The 24,578-nt window shown below is 29.1% G+C and overlaps 1 protein-coding gene across 1 annotated transcript in view; it reads left to right on the top strand.

Annotated features, from left to right (window-relative positions):
• The first annotated feature begins 11,299 nt into the window (after positions 1 to 11,299).
• The window catches only part of LOC142317882 (uncharacterized), a 111,649-nt gene continuing 98,370 nt past the window's right edge, over positions 11,300 to 24,578 (top strand). The window contains exons 1-5 of the mRNA XM_075354427.1: positions 11,300 to 11,482; positions 11,571 to 11,692; positions 15,625 to 15,685; positions 19,294 to 19,490; positions 21,609 to 21,687. Coding sequence (XP_075210542.1) covers positions 11,300 to 11,482; positions 11,571 to 11,692; positions 15,625 to 15,685; positions 19,294 to 19,490; positions 21,609 to 21,687 — 642 coding nt within the window. The remainder of the gene's footprint in view (positions 11,483 to 11,570; positions 11,693 to 15,624; positions 15,686 to 19,293; positions 19,491 to 21,608; positions 21,688 to 24,578) is intronic.

A 24,578-nucleotide genomic window follows, 5' to 3' on the forward strand; every position in this document is an offset into this window, starting at 1 on the left:
TCAGTAATCAGGAGATTTTATGTAAAGATCTACACTTCCACATCAATAAAATTTGCATTAGTCACTACTCGACAAGACTATGATAACAAAGTTAATTTTTGTTAGACATTTTGTTGTTAATTAATTAAAATCAAAACTAGGTAAATAATTTATTAAAGAGTGATGGAACTAATTTTCATTTGCAGTTTTTATTAATAAACAAATTTTCTGATAATGATTCCCCTCAGCGAACACAATATTCTATAAATGAATTCTTCCATTTCAAAGAAACTAAGTGGTTACAATCTGTGGTAGCAATTATTGAACTTAATATATTTGAAGATTATGAAGAAAAGTGCTGTGACTGGTATTAGAGTGCTTTATGTTCATATGTTACAATATCTCTTTAATTCTTAATTTATTCAGCAACAAGTAGAAAAAAGTTTTTTTTCAGTAAGATGGTGCTATGAGCCACACTGTATGAGTTTCCAAGGCAACTCGGCAGAATCTTTTCCTAGCAGAATTATCTCTTAGTAAAGGAATACAATGTACCTAGCCATGTCTCTTGACCTTTTACAATGTGCATTCTTGGGGGAATGGGGGACCCTTTAAACGGGTCGGGTAACAACATTTCTAGCATATTTTGCCAAATAAGCCAAAATATCCTTTTGATAAGGAATGTCAGAGCATTCATTATCAATGAGCAGATGAAGAACCCATGAATTGTTGACAACCATTTCTAACTGCTTCCTTTTCCTCCTAAAATTCTGTATTACAGTTAAATTAAATTCTTATTTATTTGTAAATATTATAAAATAAACTACTGATAAACATAAAAGAAATGTAAAAGCAATTCATGTGGCCTTGGTGGTGGAATGGCTACTGTGCTATTTTCAGTTGAATGCTGTTTTTCCCTGGCTGATTCCCAATGATTGTGCTTTGGTTTCATTGTCATTTATGGAATGTAAAAAAAATTTTCTGTCATTATTTCACCGACTCAAAAGTTTCCAATGAGCAAAAATGTCCTTTTGCTTTTTAAGAGCTGAAACAAAATTTGCCATAATGTGATATAATTTAGTTTAAGTTTAACAAATTTGCGCTTCTTTTGACATTTCATGGAGAGCTAGATATTTTAGGAACAATCGTCACCCACAGCTTTCCCTGATAGTATGACCTAATTCTTTGATTGGGATATTATTGGTAGTTGACATTTATAACTGTCTGGATTTTACTATTCATAATAGTCTCTGCTTAGCTTGAGGGAACTAATTCACTGAGTATGATTCACATTTCTCCCTGGATGTAAATAGAAATTTGTATAAATAAAAGTACACACATATTAAAAATGAGATCGATAAAATAATTAAAATGTTTACATTCTCTGGATGTTAAAATAAAAAATTTGTTGATTTTTATTAGAAAGGTCAAAGCTGTAAGCAAACTTAAATCACATTTTATAGCTAAGTGAAAAAAATAAATTTATTATAATATGGGAGACTTTTTTAACATCTTCTCAGAAAATTTTTTAACCTATTTTTTGATTTTGTCTTAAAGCCAATTTCATTTCTATGATTTTAAGTAATAATTTATAATTTTCTGCTCCATCACTTACATAAATGATGCTAGATTTTTATACATTTTCTAGGTATGTAACAATTATTTTACATGGAAGTGGTTGATTTTTATAATCCAGTTTGATGTTTCTGACAAACCTTTTTGCTTTTATAAATATAAAGAGTAATGAAAAACGTTTAAATCTATTGCTGATTTAACAATAAGTCAGTAAGAAACCGATGAATTTTTGTCAATCTATGCACATATTAAGTATAATTTAGTGATAATGACCGAGGATGATATTATGAAAAATATATTGTCACAGTTTGATTTTTATAACCATTTAGTTATACATTAATTGAGAGAAATTAAAATAGGGGAGGTATAATTATTTTTATTGATGAAAAAAGTTTTAATTTTTATAATCATTTTATTTATCTTGAAGATATATTGGGAATGTTACTGATGCAGCTATTATTTTTAATATAGATATATTATTAACAGAGTGGCTGCTAATAGTGAAAATGCATGCTTTTCACTCTACTTGATAACAAATCCTTCTGACTTTATTTCTGAAATGAAATTATTTTTTTAAAAATTATGGACAGTTTTGAAAATCAGAAGTAATTTGGTGACATGAGTAATGATTTAAATAAAGAGATTTATTATAAGTTTAAAAAAGAGATTTTGTATTTTTCAAATTAGAGCAAGTGTGTTTACAAAGAAACAGTTTCTTGGAGGTAATTTAGTACCATTATAATCATATACTTATTATATCAATTATATTTTACTCAAAGCAATTCATTTTACAGTGAATATCTGATCATTATCTAGTCAGCCCAGTTTACAATCGGCAAACTGTAAAGTGTACAGATTAGTTTATTACATGATTAATAAAGAATATTGTTATAGTTTATTGACATTTGCCTTTTTAATTATTTTAAAATTCAGGAATTATAATTTAACAACTAAAAGATTAACTTAAACAAATTTTAATAGGATTTTTTTTTTAAACAAAATAATAAATATAAGAAGGGATTAATGATTTCAGACATCATGGTGATGATTAAAGAATGGGATTTGTTATTTTAATAATGTAAACTGTCACCAAGGCCCTGGGAAGTCTACCAGAGGACAGCTGAAGCTCAAGTAAATTAAACAATAAATTGGGAACATTATTTTATATAATCTGTATCATATAAAATAAGAATTCATAAAAAAAGATTTTTAGCCCTTGCTAAGCCTTGCAACCTTTCCTAAGCCTTGGAAGTTTGAATACCTAATCCCACTGGACTACTATACGGGTAACCATTTGAGAAGGGGGTGGGAAATTGTATTTTCAATCCCAATTTCACAACCTGTACACCAACATAGGTTTTTGAGAGTCCAATTTTCTTCCAAAACTTGGAAAATGAGGCTGATTTTCACCATAGGAAACTGGCAAACCAATGCAGTAGCCAGGAGAGGGAAGCACAGTGGCAACCCTCCAATTGTTAAGGTAGTACGGGTCAATACCTCTGATATCTGAATTTCTTAATTAGATGTTAACAAAAAACAAATACTAAATTAGAAATAATAGAGATTGGTAAGCACCTCAAGATGGCAACATAATGCTTTTTCTCATTACAGTAAAGCTGTGAAACCTGAAAAATTGTTTGATTTTTTATTCTGATGCAAATCGATATTGTTGTCTTTAAGAATACTTGACTTCTTCTTTTAAACAATGATACCACACATTTGTGTAAATAAAAGCACGGATTAATTTGAATACAATTCATATTTATCAGCACCAAATGATGATCTAACCATCCATTTATGTATATTGAACATTTATTTATCTGAAAACTAGTACTGAATTTTCAGTAAGCTCCATGATGTTCTATATTTTTTTACGTTTATAAGTAGGTAATTGTTAAGTTGAAGCAGTATATATAACATGTTATTTCACAAGGGGTATATTTTGTTGCTTTACATTATTTGTTCCAACATTCCTTAGGACTGTGATACTTGTTAAGTATCTCAGGTATAAAATAAATCAGTTACGAGGTTGATTTCTCTAAGATAATTGATGTTCATTGCATATCCAATTTCTGTTGTGAACAGAATGAATGTGTCACTTGCAGGACTGAATATCACATGCACTTCAATGGGCTTGGCAATATCGATATGCAACCACATACTTCTTAATGAAGAAAATAAAAAAAAAACAACTCTACTTCACACTTTTCCTGCCCGAGAAGGAGTGGTTATAATTCTTGAAAATAACTCAGCGACTCATGTTAAGTTGTGTACAATCATTACAGTTACAGCACTTCACATACATACACACAAAAAAAAAATATTCTGTAGTTATTTATCTAAGCAGAAAAACAACAAAATGCACTTCAAAATAAAATTAAATAAAACTGTTCTAAGGGGAATACTTACACAATATATTCCAAAAATTTAAAAGATAATTGAAACTTGTGAATACAAGATTTAAAATTACAACATGCTATATCTTTGCAATACTATTTATTTACTTTGTATTATTACAGTACATTCATTCGCTTATCCTATAATTAATTACTTAACTGTGTTTTGTACATTAAAACTTTCACTAAAAACTTTAGTTGGTAAAAGTAAATAATAAAATTATAAAATATGTAAAATAACAATAAGAAAAATTTAATTAATCAAACTAACCAGACACGAGGAACAAGCATAGAAGGAGCACCTGGTTGCTTGTTTCATTAGCACCTGGTTGCAACTTCATCTTAGTAACAAATACTCTACAGACAAAAACTCCAACACAATCTTCACGGCGGGTAATTGTAGGATCATTACATCGAGCAAGTCTGCCACCAAATAGTTGTACTCCATAGCTTGCAAATACAAACATTACGTCAATCAGAAGAATCGATACCTGTAAACAACAAATTCATAAATCCTGATTAATTAGGAATAGTAAAAGTTCTTTAGTGGCTTTAGTAATTCATACCGGCAAATGTAATACAGCAAAAAAGGAAAATTATAAACTGCATAGAGATTTGTAACAGAATCTTGTAAAGACAAACTATAATCTAATTTTAGTTTTCTAATCTCACGATTCAAAAACTTCAGTTATTGAAGTTATAATTACAGTTTCTGATCTCATGATAACATGAATTCAAAATCATTTAAAGCTTGATTTGATAAAACACTAAAATATCTTGTAAGGTGCTGTGATCATTCTGGAAATGTCTGCCATCATTTCTGCAGAATTGAAATAACTCCTTTTACTAATCAACCAAAAAATAAAAAATAAAAGACTGGATACAGTTATAAAATGCAGATCAAAATTTAACACATACATTTGAGCTATGGACATTGTCATATCATTGTGCACTTAATGCTTTAGAAATGGTTGGAACAAAAATAAAAATTTTATCAGAAAAAATATTTAAACCTTTAAAATTTATGAGTAAGTTATAATTTATATTATGATTAAGATAGGGAAAAAGATATGCAGGAATTAGGTATTGTATTGAAATGATGACGATATGGCACAGTGAAATGCAAGCAGTACTTTAGGTGTTTCTTCTGGATAATAATAATGCCCTGCACAAAATCCAAACCCATGTCTGTGCAGTTACACCTATGCACACATCTGTGGTGGGCAACAACATTGTACTTTGCTATTTTCACTTATGTCGCTCAACAGGCCAATGGTATTGCTCAGGCGCTTCCTGTGGAGAATGGGACCGGTAGTCCTGAACAGTTTGAGCCGATTGCAGTTGTGCTTCTGTTTCACTGCCTGCAGTGGGGAGCAGGAAGAATGACAATGATCTGTTTTGCTAATGTCGAGGAGAGTGTGGATGGCGAAAGCTTATCCCCCTTCCTGATGGTGGAAACCGGGTTGGGGGTGATTTGATGTGAACTTGTTCTGCTGAAGTCTGTTGCTGCTCAACCTGAGTCAGACACTTCGGCTCTTTATCTACAAAGAGCCAGGGATTGTCCCATGGGTAAGGGTATTGGAGTCCTATGTCCAAGCCCTGGGATACCGGTATACCGGACCAGGCAGTACAAGGAAGATCAGTGATTCGGGGCATGCTAAACCACCTCTCCACCCACATTTTGTGACATCTTAACTGGCAAATCTTCATGTATGAAAATTTCTATTTCTACACATTTTGTGGCAGAGGGTCCACATAAAAACCCTCGTTCAGGAGGGCCTTTGTCTTCACAAGTGAAGCAAAGAGAAAGTGTTGAATTCAGTGGTATAGAAAAGACAGACTGAACTAAGTTTCAACCGAAGAGCTGTGGATGAATTCCAAATATTTTGTGATGGAAAGGAAAGGGATTTTTCTAGAATCAGTCCTTCTGTAATTACTCAAGGGATCATATGGAAGCAGCCAGAGGTAAAGGAGAAAAGAAAGACTGTTGCAGGACTATTTGTTGAAACTGTCAATGACCAAAAATCATCACAGCTACTCAAAACCAAGAAGATTGGGATCATCAACATTGAGGTTGTACTGTACGGTAATTACCTCAAAGAATGTGTGCAGGGACTTACTAAACTACTGAACAGAAAATTATGTTCAAACAGTAGTATATTTTATATGTGTAAGGTTTATTTACTTTTGTACTTTTTAGTGTTGTAAATTAAAAAAAAAAGAAATGAACCGCTATTTGACAATTTAACTTATTTAATGAACATAGTTTATGTAAAAGATATTTACTTCCAATTCCTAATACAGAATGAGTAATTTTTACAATATTTATCTATTTTCAGAATATAGATATTTAATTCCATTTATAACTCACTGTCTTTATAATTAAGACAAAATAATAATGTAAAATGCTTCCTAAAAAACATAACAAACCTCACTCCAAGCAGCGGTTCCTTAGTTAAACTACCTATCTTAGTTAAACTAATTATCTAATAAGAATTAAATGTCATTACAAGAAAATAAGAGTACAAGACGTGTTATACATTATTTAGCCAAAAATATTAAATCAGTTTTTTGATTTAAAGTGATGTTAAATATTACAGCTCTCAAAAAGATATAAGTGACGATGCTGATTCAGATAAAGTGAGATTATAATAATTTAAGAATGTCCAGTTCTACCACCAAGATCATTTTTACTATCAGTTGTTTATTCTAGTATATCTTCTAAGAAACACTATAAAAAAACTACAAAATATGCGCATTTTTAAAAATAAAATTCTCCACAAATTCTCTTATTTCTTAAAGGAATGAATTATAATAATTAAATTACTTCTATTGAGTAGTAGCATTTCTGCCTTTCATCTGAAAAGTTTTGTTCACTCATATGTTTTGTTGTTTTTTTTTACAAATATTTATTCATATTTCAATAAATATTTACATTTACCTTTCAATAAAGTTATCTTTAGTTTGAAATTACAATTTTTATTATGAGAAATATATTTAGTTTTTTTTCAGTGATTTTTATACACAATTACATTACCACCTAACACATGCAAGGTGTATCACGAAGATCTCCTGGGACTTTCACACCTGTTCTACTTGCAAACATAATGAAAAAAGTACACAAATATATGTGTTAAAATGTTTTGTTCGTGAGTTAGGGCTAGTCAAAGATTTTGCTCGGATTTCAGCTATCCCGGTGAAATTAGTTTGAGTGAATTTGTTGAGGAATTAACTGTCGCATTATGGATGCAGCTGAGCAACTAAAGGACAACCCTGAAAAACTAAAAAGAGCAACAAAAGCAAGAAATGTGTTGAAAATGACAGGGCAATTTTTGAATATTTTTTATAAACTTGTGTATACATAATTCACTTTTCTTTGTTTATTCAACTTATCTTACAACATTTTTATTCAGAATTAAATTTTCTACAGGTTTTGTTTAAAAGTTTTATGTGTTTATTACCCATTTAAAACGGTTACTGTCAAATATAAAAAACATGATTTTTTATTCTAATTAATGGTTTTCACCCCATATTTCTCAAAAACTACTGCAGGTATGGTTCTGGGGCTTATTTTATTTTATTTTTTGGGTCAAAAAACATAAGAAATCAATATTTCTGTCCCTTAATTAACATCCCAAAAATTTCAGTATGACCTCATTTCATCAGGGTAGCTGAATTCTGAGTATCTTTCATTAACCATAACTCGCAAACAAAGTATTTTAGAACTTATGTTTATGTGAACTTTTTTCATTATTTTCACAAGTAGAATAGGTTATCATAGTCCAGGGAGAACTTAGTCATAGATCCTGTATACGTTACTCTGGTTAATCTAGTTCTGATCAATTTGAATATATATATATATATATATATATATATATATATATAGAGTGCATGTTACAATCATTTAACAAAAAATACAATAAATTAAATTCAACAATGTAAATGTGGACTAAAAAATATTTTTTAACACTTTTTAATAAATTACAATGAGCACTAGGGGTTAAGGAATAACTAACAAAGTAAACACAATACTTTTCTGACTTTTAAGGTACAACTGTGTGTCAAATGTACCTCAAATACCAGGTAAACAGTACTTAATTGTATAATTATTTATAAGTGACTTTTTTCTAAAGGAACAAGAAATATAGAAAATAACAAAAAAATAAAACAACTTCCAAAAAATACTTGTAAAATTTAATAACACTTCAATTTTGACTTTTTAAAATCAGCAACAAATTAAAAATAAATTATCTATAAATGACAAAAAATTAATTTAGTCATAAATTTAGAGTGTAAAAAATTGAAGAAGAAATGAAAAAGTATTATTTTTATGTAGCATATATTATTTTTCATTAAGTATTATACTATTTTAAAACAGTTTTACGGATTAGATTTATTATTTCTAAAAAGTTTAGTCTACATCTCCTAATTTCATTATTATTTAAACTGTTAAAGGTCTACAAAAAGAATGCATGCTTTTTGTAGGCTCACCTCAAAAGACATACATGTAGAAGCCAAAAAACTTGAATACGGATAAAACTAGAAAAAGAAATGTAGAGAAAAACAGCATTAAGTAATTACTAATGAGAGTAAGGTAAAGTTGTATGTGCGTATTATTTTTTTACCTCAATCTTGTCAAATAATTTTCTTGACATTCTGTATAAAAATACTATGAATATCAGGATGACTTCAACTTACATATTATCAAGTTTTAACAATCCAATACTAAAAGCGATGACAACAAATAAAGAGTAATTTAAAAGTGTCTATGAAAGTAATATAATTTCTTATTTTAAAACAAATCATTTAGAAAATCTTCAATGGGATACTTACAGAGAAATTTCTAGAAAAAAAAATCATTACAAGGAATCCATTATATGAAGATCAAGGCTTGTATGCAGATAAAATAAAGTTACATAGAAATAGAGTTGAAAAATTCCTATTTTTTCAAAAGTTGGTTAAATAATAGTTATAATCCTGAAAATGTTTTAACTTCAACTAGTTTAAATATAGCATTAACCATACAGCAAAAATGAAAATAAAATGCATACAACATCACTACTTCTATAAGAATCCTGGCAATCTATAAAGGAATTTCATTTTATACATTGTCAAGCAAGTAGTACAGACAACCTGAAAATCAAGAAGATTTTAATAAAGAAGAATTTACTTACAACATAAATAAATACATCCAATATAGATGCAACATCATTCATATAAGCTTTTGGTGTAAAAAACACTCCATCAGCTAATATTTTTAAGGCAAGTTCCAAACTCATAAAAATGACGAACCCATATTCTGCAATTTGTAAAACAGGAGTTGACATCACTCTATAATCAGGTGTCTCAAACATCATTGAAATACATGAAAGAGAGTTACACATATCATAACCCAGTCCAGATATGTGACTAAACTGAGAAAATTGCTGTAAAAAAGAAGAAATTATCAAAATGATAAAAATAAGAAGCAAAAAGATATCTATCACTCTTTCTATTAAAAAAAATCAAACTATTTTGCAACTTATTTCTAGCAGCAAGCTAAAATCTTAATGTTCACTGGTTTGGCCTTATGTACAAAATTTTCCTACAAGGTATAACAAAGCTGTTATAGCAAGGCACTTTCCCCTCTACTTAGAGTAATAGCCAAAGCCATTTATCGTAGTGTAGGGCACGATTGCTTAATTTTCAGTTTGACATTGACGAGTTCAATTCAAAGTACAAATGAAAGTTAAAAACATAAGCTGCAGTACAATAATTGTACATGCGTAATGTGCAATGCCACATTAAAAATTTTTTTTGTGTAATTTTTTATACTGTACCATAAAATTTTTAAATAAATTCATTCATCGGTTATTTATCGAAAATGTACAAATTGTTTGTAAATTGTTTTTTTGTTGCTTGTATAAATTTTTTTTATAAGCATCAATTTGCATTCATTAATGTTTTTGTAAACAAATTCATGGCTGTCTCACTGCCAGCTACGAACATTTGAAATAGTCTAAACATATTAATCATCGAGCTTGGTCTTACATCCTTCCAATTAATTGTCGGTTTCTTAAAATTGAATGTATGTATGTATGAGTCATTTGTTTAGCGGTAATCACCTTTACCAACAAAAGCAAACATTTTAATTCATCAATAAAAACAAAGAAACATATTCTGTATAGTATAGAAAACACTAAGCACAGTCATTACTTTAAATCATGTGAATTTATGTAAAAATTATTATGAGTATAAGTTTTTACACATTCATTTTTATTTTATTATTTTTGGTTTTATTTATTTGATTTACATTATGCATATTTGTATAATATCGGATATATTTCAGTGTTTTTTATCATTAGCAGTTTTACATTTGTAGTTATGGAAATTCCAAAACAGGTAGTCATAAAGTTTTACTTAGCCAGATTTGTGATGTCACTTTCATTGTTTATTCTTTTATGAAAAAAGAAGGTTCATGGTAACTAACAAAAGTTCAGGAAAGGGTTCCTGAAACAACAGGAGTTTCTCGCTGTAGTGTTCTGCGAATAATTGGGGAAATTAAAAAAAAGGTAGCATCCGCTAGTGGATTTTCTATTCCAAACAAAAAACATTTACAAAATAAACTAAAAAACAGAAATTGATTACTTTGACAAGTGTGTTATTAGATGAACTATAAATGAATTTAATGTTTCACAAAGTACACAATCTATTATAAAACGTTTATTAACAGTGGTAAAGAACAAAATACACTTCAAGGGTGGAAAATTGGCTTTGCGGGAAGTTAATAAGACAATTAAGATTTAGATGGAAAAAGATGTGTAATAATAGAAGATTTTTAATAAGAAAAAAAAATGATGTTTAGGAGAAACAAATACTATACCTACGAACATTAGAAAAATACAGAGCTGAAGTATGGCCAGTCATTTTTACGGATGAAACGTATGTGCATTCAACACACACAAGGCCATATTGTAGGACGAATGATTCTGATGAAACATCTGGCTTACTTGTTCTGATTTCAAAGGTCAAAGAGTAATTATCATTCATGCTGGGGGGGGAAATGCTTTTGTAAAAGATGACTTATTGATTTTCAAATCTGAACAAAAGTGTGGCGATTTCCATGATAGTAAGAATTATAGAAATTATAAAAAATGGGTTACAAATCAACTCATAAAAAATTTATAAACTTAAACAACATTTAGTGTTAAGTCATTGATTATGCACCATATCACAATCTGGAGTTGAATGGTGCACTGAAATCAACCTCTGAGAAATGACTGAATGGTTACTGAAAAGAACTATTGTTCAATGAAAACCTGTTAAAACCCAAGCTATATAAATTAATTTCAGCCGCTAAATCATGATTTAAAATGTATAAAATAGATGCTTTATTTGCTGAAAAGGGTCACAACAGTGTATTACGGCTTCCACCGTATCATCTGCATCTCAATCTGACTGTGATGAAATGGGCTGATATAAAAAATTATGTTGTTGATAAAAATGTGACTTTCAAATTGGATGATTATGTAGAATTAGTACAAGGTAAAATAGGTGTAATTAATAAAGACGACTGGATGCAAAAATGTCAGCTTGTGCAACAATTAGAAAAAAAATTATTAGACTGATCATGTGATTGACCAGGTATCGGAAATTATACTGAACACAGCAAACGATTGTGAAAACCATACAGATGGTAATAGTGAAGGTGAATTCAGTGACAATGATGATTCAGATGGTGAAATTAGCGGTATTGAAGAGTTACAGTAATTATGGTAAGTAAATAATGATACGTTTAATGTTTTTTGCATAGGTTAGTACACTGATTCCTGCCATGAATAAGTTCTTCCATGCATTTGTTGTGTACCTCCCAGAGCTGTACATCTACTTCCCCCTGCAAGCACCTTGCTACAACTGTTCAGCTATAGATTTAAAAATGAAGTACATATTTAAAAAAAAATTATTTTCCTCAAAGAATCTGACAGAAAATTAAATTATTTATATGAAATATCTTAAATCATTCATTTATTTTACTATTAAAGGTTTTGTTTTGTTCTTTTTCAGTTAAAATGATAAAACTAGAAAGATTTAAAACTGAGAATTCACTGCTCTGTCTTCTTTTTATAACTAAGATTTGCATTTGTCAAAATTTTCTGAAAATAGATTCGGTCATAATTACGGTATTAAAAGTTTTTTTGAAAAAATAAAATTTTTATGACTTTTAGCATTTCATATATTTTAATATTTTTTATACAGGTTGTATCATAAAGTTCTTCCAGGACTTTCATAACCTTTTCTACTCATGAAAGTATTGGAAAAAGTTCTTATAAACATGTCCTAAAATACTTTGTTAGTGAGTTATGGCTAGTGAAAGATTTTGCTCGGATTTCAGCTACCCTGGTGAGATGAGGTCCTACTGGAATTTTTAGGGCATTAATTAAGGGTCAGAGTTAATGAATTCTTATGGTTTTTGATCTGAAAAATCAAATAAAATAGGTCCCAGAACCATACCTGCAATACATTTTGAGAAATCTGGGGTGAAAACCAATAAACAGGGGTGAAAAACCCTGCTCTTTATGTTTTGATGTATGATAACTTTGTTAAACGGGTAATAAAGACATAAAACTTTTAAACAAATGTTTCAGACAATTTAATTCTGAACAAAATGGTGTAAGATAGGTTGAATAAAAAAGAAGAAAGTTAGAAAAATTACAGTACTAGAGTACTATATAATTTTTGTGAAGAAGACCGCATCACACATTGATATTAAATCAGTGATGAAAATTGCCTCCATCATTTCATGAGTATTTAATTCTCTTTTATGCTGATCGCATAAGTTGTTACAAGTTGTTGATGCCATCTTCAGTGAAATTTGCATCATTGGTAAACAAAACATACATGTAGAGTTCTCAATTAGTATTCTACTAGTTGAACAACTCCAAATGAAGCAGACTGTTACAGTCCAACCATCAAATGTAAAACAACAAACCGCTTAGATAGGCGTTGTGTTCTGACACCTGGACTGCATTGATTAAAATTTTATCAATGATATGTCATGTTGGTCAGATTGTTCGTAGCTCGTGCACTAGGTAGCAAACTGATTTTCCAAAGATTGCAAAAAGTCATGCTAATTGTTTTGGAATCTAGAATCCTATGATTTGAAAAATATATTTCATATTCTACTCCTCCTTTTTCCTGTTTAGCCTCCGGTAACTACCGTTTAGATAATACTTCAGAGGATGAATGAGGATGATACATATGAGTGTAAATAAAGTGTAGTCTTGTACATTCTCAGTTCGACTATTCCTGAGATGTGTGGTTAATTGAAACCCATCCACCAAAGAACACCGGTATCCACGATCTAGTATTCAAATCCATGTAAAAATAACTGACTTTACTAGGACTTGAACGCTGGAACCATCGACTTCCAAATCAGCTGATTTGGGAAGACGCGTTCACCACTAGACCAACCCGGTGGGTTATTTCATATTCTACTACAGCATTATCATTACACACACCCAAAATGAATACTATATCAGCATATTCTTCTGTTGTAAATAAACATGACATTACTTCAATGGCAGAGATCATATTTAAACTAACACTCACAGAAACCCTTCTCTAACAACAGCACAGTTCACAGTACCTGGTAATATTTAATGTACCTAACAGAATGATTTAAACACTAATACAGTATTGCGCATTGTTGATCAGCTGCTGTTACTGACAAGTTTGAAATAATAATTTTTCATTTATTTTATTTCTGTCATTAATAAAAAAATTATTATATAAGGAATTTTTATTTTACAATTGTTGTGTAATTTCCAGTTTTTTAAATATTTTAACAGTAAGTTTTGTTTTTACAAAACCTTTTTTTCAGATCTCCAAAAAAGATTTAGTTTTTTTTCATTAAATAAGTACATTCTAATAAATGTAGTAACATACTGTTTCTAAATAAAATTCAAATTTTTATAACTTTTCATTGTTTTATTCAACTTATCTTAGACAATTTTCTTCAGAATTAAATTTTCTACAAGTTTTGTTTGTTTATTGCCAATTTAACAAAGTTATTATACATCAAACATAAAAAAAAAAGGTTTTTTTATCCTAATTTATTGTTTTCCCCCAGATTTCTCAAAATCTACTCCAGATAATTTTGGGAATATTTTATTTAATCTTCAGGTCAAAAACCATACAAAACCCCTAATTTTGTCCTTTCATTTACATCCTAAATGTTTCATTACAATCTCATTTCACTGGGATAGCTGAAATCAGAATGGAATCTTTCACTAGTCATAACTCGCAAACTAAGCATTTTAGCACATATGTACTTTTTCCATTATTTTCACATGTACAATATGTTATGAAAGTCCTGAAGGAATTTGTGATACACTTGTATTCACAAATATTTTGAGAATATAAAAATTTTCAGTACATCAAAACATATTTCATTTATATTTCCTCAATAAATGGCAATTTAAAAAAAAAATCAGCCAGAAAATTCTTGTTAAGGAGAAACTGGTTTAACCAGGTAATGTCATTTATTTCACAAATCCTATTTACACAATTCATATTTTATAGTCTGCATTGTGTGTGTGATTTATAATACCACTGTAGAAGATTTACTTGTTTTTATTGTTGTCAGTTAATTAATTTTAAATAAATAATTTTCTAAATGTACTTTTTCTAAAAAAAATACCAAAAGTAATAATTTCAAGCATTTTTTTCATAAATGCGGTGTACACTTTTGGCCACTGATTGTGAATTTATTTTGTACATATAAGTGAATGGGGGTTGTTGGAAATTAATGGATGATACACTGAGTTTACGTTGTATTGAGCATTTTAGTCTAAAAATTCCTATACTCTAAATAATATTGAATTATGATTAAAATAACACAGATGTTATCCAATAATTATAAAATCTGAATGGAAACAGCATGAATAATTTAATTAGTTTTAAAATTGAAGTATTAAAGAGAACTTAGATAATAAATTAAACGCTTCTTTCTTAAAAGATAAAAATTTAATTATTATTAAATCACTATTAAGTTTATTAATATGATAAAAAAAGATTGCATACGTAGTAACAGACTAGGCACGCTAATTATAAGTATTGTAGATATACATGAACTTGATAAACAATTATTACTGATGATATTTAAAATTTTTCTGTCAGTGTAAAATTTATATGCACTCAAGATGTTTTTTTTTTATAAAAAAATCAAATTATCCACCCAATTTTAAAACAAGTCGCATCAAAATTTTTACCTAATTTTGACTATGAAAATTTTATTTTTATTAATTTTTCAATGTATGTTTTGGATGCCATTTTTTGTCTTTTTTGTGAAGCTTGACTTTGATTGCTTTCCATTAAATTATTACTCCACAATCCTACTCAGATTTTTACATAAGGTAGTCTGTTTTATTAACCTATTACTCATTAAATTTCAGATCAGCACCCTTTTAACAATTTACAAGTTGCTATTAATTTTATAAAATCTTTTTATCTTTGGGACTATGAGACATATATATATATAGTTCAAGGCTCTGGTATCTTCACCATTATTTTAAATTAACAAATATCATATTTTATAAAAATTATTGCTAACCTGAGTTTTTCCAGATTTTTTACAGTTTAATAATAATTGCTGTGCCAGGTGTGATTGCGGTAAAACAAATATATTCTTTTATTGTAGGCAGAGTAAATTATCATCACCATCACTGAATCACTATCAAGCTTGTCTACATTATGCAAGAGTACACAACGTATACATAAAAAATTTTAAATAATTAATCCAACATCTCTCTGATTAGTTTAAATATATTGTTTATTGCCAAGTACAAAATAAAATTGAAATATACAGATAATAAGTTATTGCTTATAAATGTGAATTATTCATAATAATTAATACCTTTTAAAGAAAAGTGAACTTTTAAAACACATCATTGACTGACCAGTTACGATGCTCACTATAATGATTTCTGTTAAATTTCCAGTATATATATGTTAGATGTTAGAAACTGATCTAACTCCTGCAGAAAATACATGATTATCATTCAGTAATTTCTCTGAAGCCTATTTGAAATTAGAAGCTTTAGTTTTTATTTTGTCACTGCCTCACAAAATGTGCACTATGTTTTTGCATTTTAAGATTTCTTTCCTTTTTGATAAGATTTTCATCCATTTGGAGTATTCTCTCTTTACAACACTGATTTGTTGTAAAGAGAGAATATTGAAAAATATTAAAATGAAATTATTTGACTGAAATTATTTAATAAGTTAAATTAAAAATAATTAATATTGAAAAAATATTAACTACTGTTAGTATTTTTGAACACCCTTTTCAAATCTCTTTTACAATAAAATAACACCTGGTATTTGTTTTCTAAACCACAGTCGCTATCACTGTCATTTGTGCGGCCTTTTTTTAATAAATCTGAACGCATGCTTATTTTGTCATTGTATGTCAACGCAGTTCCTTTTATACTTTTCATTTCCATGATTCTTTCACAAATTTTATGCTACTGCCTATCAGTTTTAACATTTACCTTTACACACTTATTTCTGTTGTACTTTTCTAATAAACCTTCTACTTGGTTGTTGGATATGGTAGGCTTCAGTAGGTTCCTTCAGAACATAATGAGAAAACAACTCAAATATCTCAATTTCAAAAACATTTTTGTTTTTCCTTTTTTATTCGTGTTCCATTGATTAATATAAACCCGGTTCTAAAATAAATATTCAATTCAATTGCTGATTTTTCAATAATTGAACAAGGGTATGATGATCTGCTAGGTCTTTTAAATCTTTCTGTTTTATCCTGCATTTATCATCTATCTAATTGCATACAGCATTATGCACCTTTATATTCTAATAGTTTACTTAGCCCATTCCTTTAAATCAAAATTCCGTATCACAATTTCCTTTTTTTAAAACAAATATTTAACATCATCTGATAATGAAAATGTTTGTATTGTCAAACCCATATATTTTTTTCTCTAATTATTGAAATAAACAATTCTTAATTCTCTAACATGAGCAATTTTTTTCATACATATCAAATGTCTTTAAAAACTCATAATTTTTTGATGACACATCATAACAGTAACTGCAATAAATATTTGCAAATACAAGTAAATATGTATCTTATGTATTGCTGATATCTTTTGTGAAATTGTCTTTTTTGTGAAATTCTGTTGTTATAATAATAAACTGTTTATTAACCATTTAAAATGTATTAAGTCCTGTAGCTAAATTATTATTTTCATAAAATATTTTTCTGAAGTAATTGTTAAGATAGAATTATTCATGATTTCCTAACTGGATTTTTAAAAATTTTTGTTTACGTTTGCTTACTTATAAGTTTAACTTCAATTCCAAATTCCAAAGAAAACCACAAAATAAATCACCTTTATTTTTTATATTACTATATCGATTTAACAGTTGAGTACTAGACAAGCAGTCAACATGACACATGGAAGACCTCAGTTCTCAGAGGCAAAGATAAATATAGATTTAAGCGCTATTTGTTTTTTCAAGCTAGAAGAGAGAGAAAATGTGCAATGACAAAAGATAAACAGTATACAAGTATGCATCATAATGCTTTAGTGTTAGTTTAGATTCAGTCAAGAAAATTTGAGCAAGAAAAAAAACTTCAGAATGTTGAAAACACTTTACCTTATTGAAAATGCATTTCTTATAAAAAGAAAAGAGAAAGGAAACAAGAAAGTGCATTTCTTATACAAAGAAATGCATTTTGTCACTGTCAATCGGAAAAAGACAGTAATTAACAACTTCACAATTAGTGTGCTATTTGGCAAACAATACAAATTTTTTACATCAATAAACGGTTTCTGACTATAGAAAACTCAGGTAGAAACTTCAAGACAGCATACTCAGCTAACAATTTCTAACCTATAGAAAATCGTGAAAAACACTGAATTTCTGTTTAAAAAACACAATAGGAAGTCAGTACTATTTGAATCTGCAAATACTGAAGCAACTCGCCACAATTTCCTTAGAAGAATATGCAATCTGGAAGCTTCTAATACAAAATATTTCAACAGATGAGATGTGGTATAACCAAAATCATATGCTGTCTTATGAATGGCAAAATGCTGTAAAGGCAACTTCAGCAATTATAATTTATATCGTGGTTTTATATAAGTATAAGTGGTTTTATATGGATGGAGAGGAGAATTCTGTTGCAGTTGGGTACAAGGCAACAAGTTATTATTTAAATATTGAAAATGAAAATGAATTTATAGAAGAGGCTGAATGTTATTTTGTTGGAAAACAGAGCAGTATGATTAACCACACAGAGATAAATTGTATGTGCTTTGAAGGGTGAATCAGGAAAATGTTAACCTTTCTTCCACACAAATTGATTATTGTTTTAGACTAGGTCCTATATCGTGCAATGCTTGATTATGAAACCAAATATGTAAACATGTAACGGAGAAAAATGACATTATTCTGTGATTACAGAAAAAAAAATTCGAATTTTCTATTGTCATCTCAAATTTTAAATCTTTCATAAAAGCTATGCTTATTAATCACTATAAAGTTTTTAGAACACCATAAATGAAATTATACAAATTACAAAAATTTTGCAGTGAGATGTTAGATCACTATAGTTGCCAGTTGCCTGCTGTCAATTAAATGCCTCAGAGTTAATTTGGTCAGCTTCTTAAAGGAGAATAACAAAAGTCAATATAGCCAACATGCATGAAAAAGAAATGAATGCATGGCCATTGATAAAGAGATGAACAAACCAGAAGTCATATTAGATTATAATAGGAGTTGACACACGCGATAAAATGTATGCTGTTTATTTTGTATCGCGAGTAAAGACTGGCCTGTCGCAATATTTTACATGCTAATGAATCTTCACTAGTATAAACTTCTCCTCTCCTTCACAAAGTATACCAAGAAGAAGAAGAATTTTTCAGAAAAATCTTGCTATGGACCTAATGAAAGGACCCCTAACTGAACGAGCTGAAATCAAATCGCTACCTCAAGATATCTTTATATAATTAGAACGCTATATACAAGAAAGTGAGCAGGAAGCTTCAACTTTCAATGCACGCCTGCTCATGTGACTCCATGAGGTGCATCTACCGGAAGGTTAAACTGGAAGAGTTATTCCAGTTTTTAATTTGGAAATTTTTGTTTAGTTTTAATAATATTTTATATATGTATACATTATTTAATAAGTTTTACATAAACAGAATGTAAAACTAAAAAATACTGAATTTTAGTGTTTAATAAACATAAAATTTCAATTTGAATTACTGTTATTTATGATTCTTAATCTAAAACTATATTTTTTTTGACTACTTTTTTATTATACTTTCTTTTTTAGGTTCGTGAGGGCTTTATGAGGCAATTTGTCTATGAAATGGAAGATGATGAAAATGAAAGTACCAAAAAAATGTGTGATGTATTTGATTCAAAAGTAGTATATCGCAAACAAAGGTCTATGAAATTATTAAATAGACTTCCTAAGATTAAGCATGTTACTACTGAATTACGAAAAGCAAGCATTACATACATTATTAAGTAAGTTAATTATATTATTATAGCAATGCAATATAATGATTTACTGTAAAAATAACATGTCATTATATATTCACATGTATATTATTATTAAGATTATTATACCACAGTAAGCCTATTATGGGTTGTATTTATTCATGATTGATGTTTTTAGAGATGGCTTTGTCTCTCGTGTCAGTTTGTCTACAACTACTACATGTAAAGTAATTAAAACTGTTAAATGTTACAAGTTAAAAATTAGACTACAGGTTGTTACAATTTATTTTAAATTATATGTGTAATTTCACTCTATGTTACAATGTATATAATAGGGTGCAAATTAATCTGAACACAGGTGATTTGCTATTTATTTCTATTATGTGCCTACACTGCTTGACCACACCCATTCTTTAAGTTACCTGTGTAACGTGAGGTTATTGTTCTTTGATTATTTAGCAATTTTCTTGTTGTGAATAGTGTTTTGTGAAAGTTTATTTCATTTTTTATTACAAAATCATATTTTTGTATTTTTTCTTGTGTCTTGAATATATAATAATGGACATATTCCTAGAAAGCGTTCGGAAATTATTTCTTTTTCTGAGCTTATCAGTATGACATAACAACAAGTAGCCTTTGAGTGTGGTGTTAGACTAGGGACAGTGAATGCTATTTTAATACAATTTAAAGAAACTGGTTTATTTTCACCTCAAAGAAAGGCAAATTTGGCTGTAAAAAAATACTCCAACACACGATCAGTTATTAAAGAAAATTAAACTTGATCCAAAGTTGTTTGCTGTGGACTTAAGTGGAGAATTAGCAGTCAGTGAAACAGATTTACATGTGAAACTGTTATAGTTCTTGCAGTTGGATGGAAAGCCCATTGGCCAGCTAAAAAGCAGCTTTTATTAATGCCAGCAGTGTGTAAATTGCTGGCGTTTATGCTTTGAGGGCCAAAGCATAAACCTGGACCAAAGAATACTGAGAAAAATTGTTTGTTTTCCAATGAGTCACATTTTTTCTTCAGGGGCAGAAGGTTTCATATATTAGAAATGCATCACTGGCTCATATCCAGCAATCGGTAAAACATCCCCATTCCCCAGAAAAAATGTTTTGGGATGTTTCATGGTTGAAGGCCCTTGTTCATTACTTCCAAATGGTAATATATTGAAAAGTGATGGTTATATTAAGATTCTGAAGGAAAGGGTTGTGACACATCTTGTAAAACAAATTTTCCACTATGCAACAAAGTGTTCCTACAAGATTTGGCACCTTGGCAAGTGGAAAATTTGTTCAAAGAACAAAACATTAATCTTCCTTTAAGTTGTAATCATACATATATTCTTTGTTAAATTGAAATCTATGTTTCTTTTCGCTTTTATTCAAACCAAGTTATTAAATATTGTTTTTTTGCTTACTTTTCAAAACGCTAGTTTTTATGATTTTTTTAGCAATCTTAGATGTAAGCCAATTATTTTTAAAAATTGCTTTAATTAGTTTAATTTTAGTTAGTTTTTTTAACTTATCTGTATTACTTTTAGTTACGATGATTTTCATTTTTATGCAAAAAACTTATTAAATATTGTTGTTTTTTTTTTTGTAATTTACAATGTAATTTATTGAAACGATTTATCATAAAAAATACCCTAATTTTAAAATGTATATTGTAAAAAACTCATTAAAAAATGAACTTTAAAAATGAATATAATAATAAAAAAGGCATGAGTTGGACAGCTATTTTGATGGTGGAAACTGCAAAAAAACAAAATATCTATATATCTTGCGCAGTAAACAGCAATAGCGTAATTATGAGAATCGAGAAATTTTTACTTAATTGCTCAGTAAAATTCAGGAAAACAAATCTTAAAATTTGGTGGGAACCCTGTTCCCATCAAATAATATTGATATAGTTTCATTATGATGAAATCAAGAAAACATGAGTAATACACTTGTTGAATCAATGCCAAATTATGTGCATAAAGTCATTAAGAATAAATAAATGATTAATTACTAGATATTCAAAAATTGTACAGGTTTTTTCTCCAAGTAGTTGTTTTTTATTAAATAATATCTTTGGGTGATAGTGTTATATGAGTTACATATTTTTGCAGGTCATACAATATTCCTTGAGTATTTACATTTCAGGACAATGCTGAAGATCCATTCTCATCCTAACAGCAAATATCTCAGCTTACTGGGACGTCATGCCAAAACACCTACCTTGGTAGGTAGTAAGCACCCAGGCAGGCCCCTAGCTACACAGGTTGCTATTCTATAATAGCATCACACACCCTCAGCCATCCTCCGCAGGGCTAAGAATCTAAGGAAGCCAGCAACTATGTTCCACTGCCTTTTGGTCTTCCAATTTACTTGCAGATCAAAAACAAAATTTATTCTCGCAAGCTTTCTAACTGCTTTAGTATGTTCAGATTTGTACCTGGATCAAAGTATAAAACACGGTGCACATCATCAATGGCCCTACACATGGTGAAGCACCATGTCCAGAAAGAGATTGTGTAGTATGCTGATTGGGGGAAATCCACCTAACAACCTGAATACATTTTTAAAAATCCTAAGCCATCTGAAAAAAAAAATGTTTTCAAAACACCTTACATCTGGGTTGAATGAATACTGCACATGTAAACACCTCGCATGTTTCACATGCATGAATAATGTAAAATATCAGACCATTTATAATGTTTAAATAAATATTTGAATAAAAAAAAATTCCGCACGCTGGAAGGCAGTGGTAGATTTCATCAGTGTTAAAAAAAAGATTTCCACCTTAACGTTAAGAAAAACTTCAAATTTACTCAATATGACAATAGTTGCACATGTTTAGCATATAACATGCCCCATCTTTTTACAACTTCAGGAGCATTTTGGTCATCCCTTGTCGTAAGGGTAGGTCATATCAAAAATTCTTAAAGAACAGAAGTTTTAGGTGATGTTTAGAACACTAACAACTAATTTAAACCGATTGCCTACTGTGCCTAGGGACAGTCGATTGCCGACTGTGCCTAGGGAGGGTATAACTTTTTATCTTCAAAACTACATTTTTACACACCCTGGGCCAATGGTTGGCGATATCAAAAAACTTTACTTATATAAGTTTTAGGCCCTTATCCATAGAGTAGTAACAACTATAAATGAATTCTATATTTTTCTTAATAATTAAGTTATAGTGATATTTTGTTATTTTGAAAATGCACCCCCCCTTTTCTGATTTTGAACATTAGTGAACTTAACTGAGATTTTGTGTCAAGTTATTTTTAAGGAACAATTTGAAAGTGATATATATATATATATAAACTTTAGAGCTGATGGTGGTTTTGGGGTCTGGGGAGACGTGAAACGCGAAGATGTGTAGAAATTTTCCAGAAATTGAATCATTGTACCCTTTAGAATCACTAACTTTATTATGAAATCTACCTAAATCATGTAAAAAAATTAAGAAGTCAGGTATGAAATTTTTCATATGCTACATTTTCCATTGGGCTAATGGAAAATTAGTATAAACTGCTAGTAACTTAGCAGTTACTGCCAGTAAAACTAAAAAAAAGTCAGTTATATTTAACAATGATTAATTAATAACTGAACAATGATCAATTTATTTCAAATTTAATTTTATTAGCATTTCATGTAGAAGTATATTACTTTATGTTTTGCTACATCATAACGCTTACATAAAAAGATTTAAGCTAATCAATTTTTTAATATAAAATAAACAACAACAGCTCAACTTATCAATAGAGATTAGATAGAAGAAAAATACTTTATTGACTATATTAAGAAAAGTAAGAGATTAAATAGGGTAAACAGAGAAGGAAAAAGGTTCACATCTAAGTGTATTTAGTGAGCTTCACTAAATCACTAGTACAAGAGAAAAAATAACTATATAATAAAACCGTTAAACACAAGGAGAAAAAATTTTACAGTAAAAAACAAAAAAATCCATTAAGTTTAAAAAAAACAAAAAAGGCAACACCGAAGACTTCTATTATATAGAATCTAATACGACTTAAACAAGCACCTAAAACGATATACACAAGGAGAGATTTTATTTTAGCGTAAAAAAAATAAAAACTACAAGGTAAAGAAAACTCGTTAAGTGTAAAAAACAAAGAGGTTGAAGAAAGTAAAATCAATTTTAACCGAAGAGGAACTTTTAACAAGTAAAGTTGTACGAAAATCTAACAGAGTAAAATTTAATTAAAAAGGGTACACAAAAGCACCATAAAGAAGACAACAGTAAAGAGTTCTTGTATAAAAACCCTAGTAGGATTTAAACAAGAACCTAGAAGGATCTAAACTAGGAGAGGCTGTAATTTAGAGTATAAAACAAAGAGGTTCAAGAAATTCAAAACAACTTAAACCAAATAGGAACAAGTAAAGTTATAAAAAAACCCAACCAGAGTAAAATTTAATTAAAAAGGGTCTCATCTTTTTAAAAAGTAATAATAGAATACTGAAAAAAAATAAAATAAATTTCTACAGAAAGAAAAACAAAATAAATTAATTAGACTGAAGCGATTAAAAAGCTTCTCCAAGACGTAGGTATTGTTGTTATGTTTTTAAAACAAGATCTGTTTAGAAAGTTAATTTTCAATCACGAGTTGGAAAACAAAAAAAGAAGATGGTCTGGAAAGAAATAGACTGGAGAAGAGAGAGAAAATGAGTAAAAAAAAAAAAAAAAAAAAAATTATCATTAACATTGTCCATATATGCCTAAGATTATAACAATGCCATACCATTAAATGTAGAAAAACGAGATTTTTATAAATGAAACAAACCTCATAACAATCTACTTTTTTATATGAGGCCACCACATTTAAACCCCCATGGCTGGGACACTAAAAAATTAAACGGAAAAGTTAAGACTATGCAGATTCACAATGTAGATCAGGCAAAGTGGGGGTACCTTTAATTTAGTTTTAATTATCTAACTGGTACAGGATAAATGCATCTGGTCATAATATAATACAACCAACTGTCTTTACGAAAAGGAATCGTGTACATTTTAAATAAAAAAGCAATCTGATTTTTGTAGAACTTTATTTGGTTAAAAAAATAAATAACTTTGAATGTACATATGAAAATAATCAAAAACACAAT

The sequence above is a fragment of the Lycorma delicatula genome, chromosome 1 (genome assembly GCF_047948215.1).
Source record: "Lycorma delicatula isolate Av1 chromosome 1, ASM4794821v1, whole genome shotgun sequence".
In the NCBI taxonomy this organism is placed as follows: domain Eukaryota; kingdom Metazoa; phylum Arthropoda; class Insecta; order Hemiptera; family Fulgoridae; genus Lycorma; species Lycorma delicatula.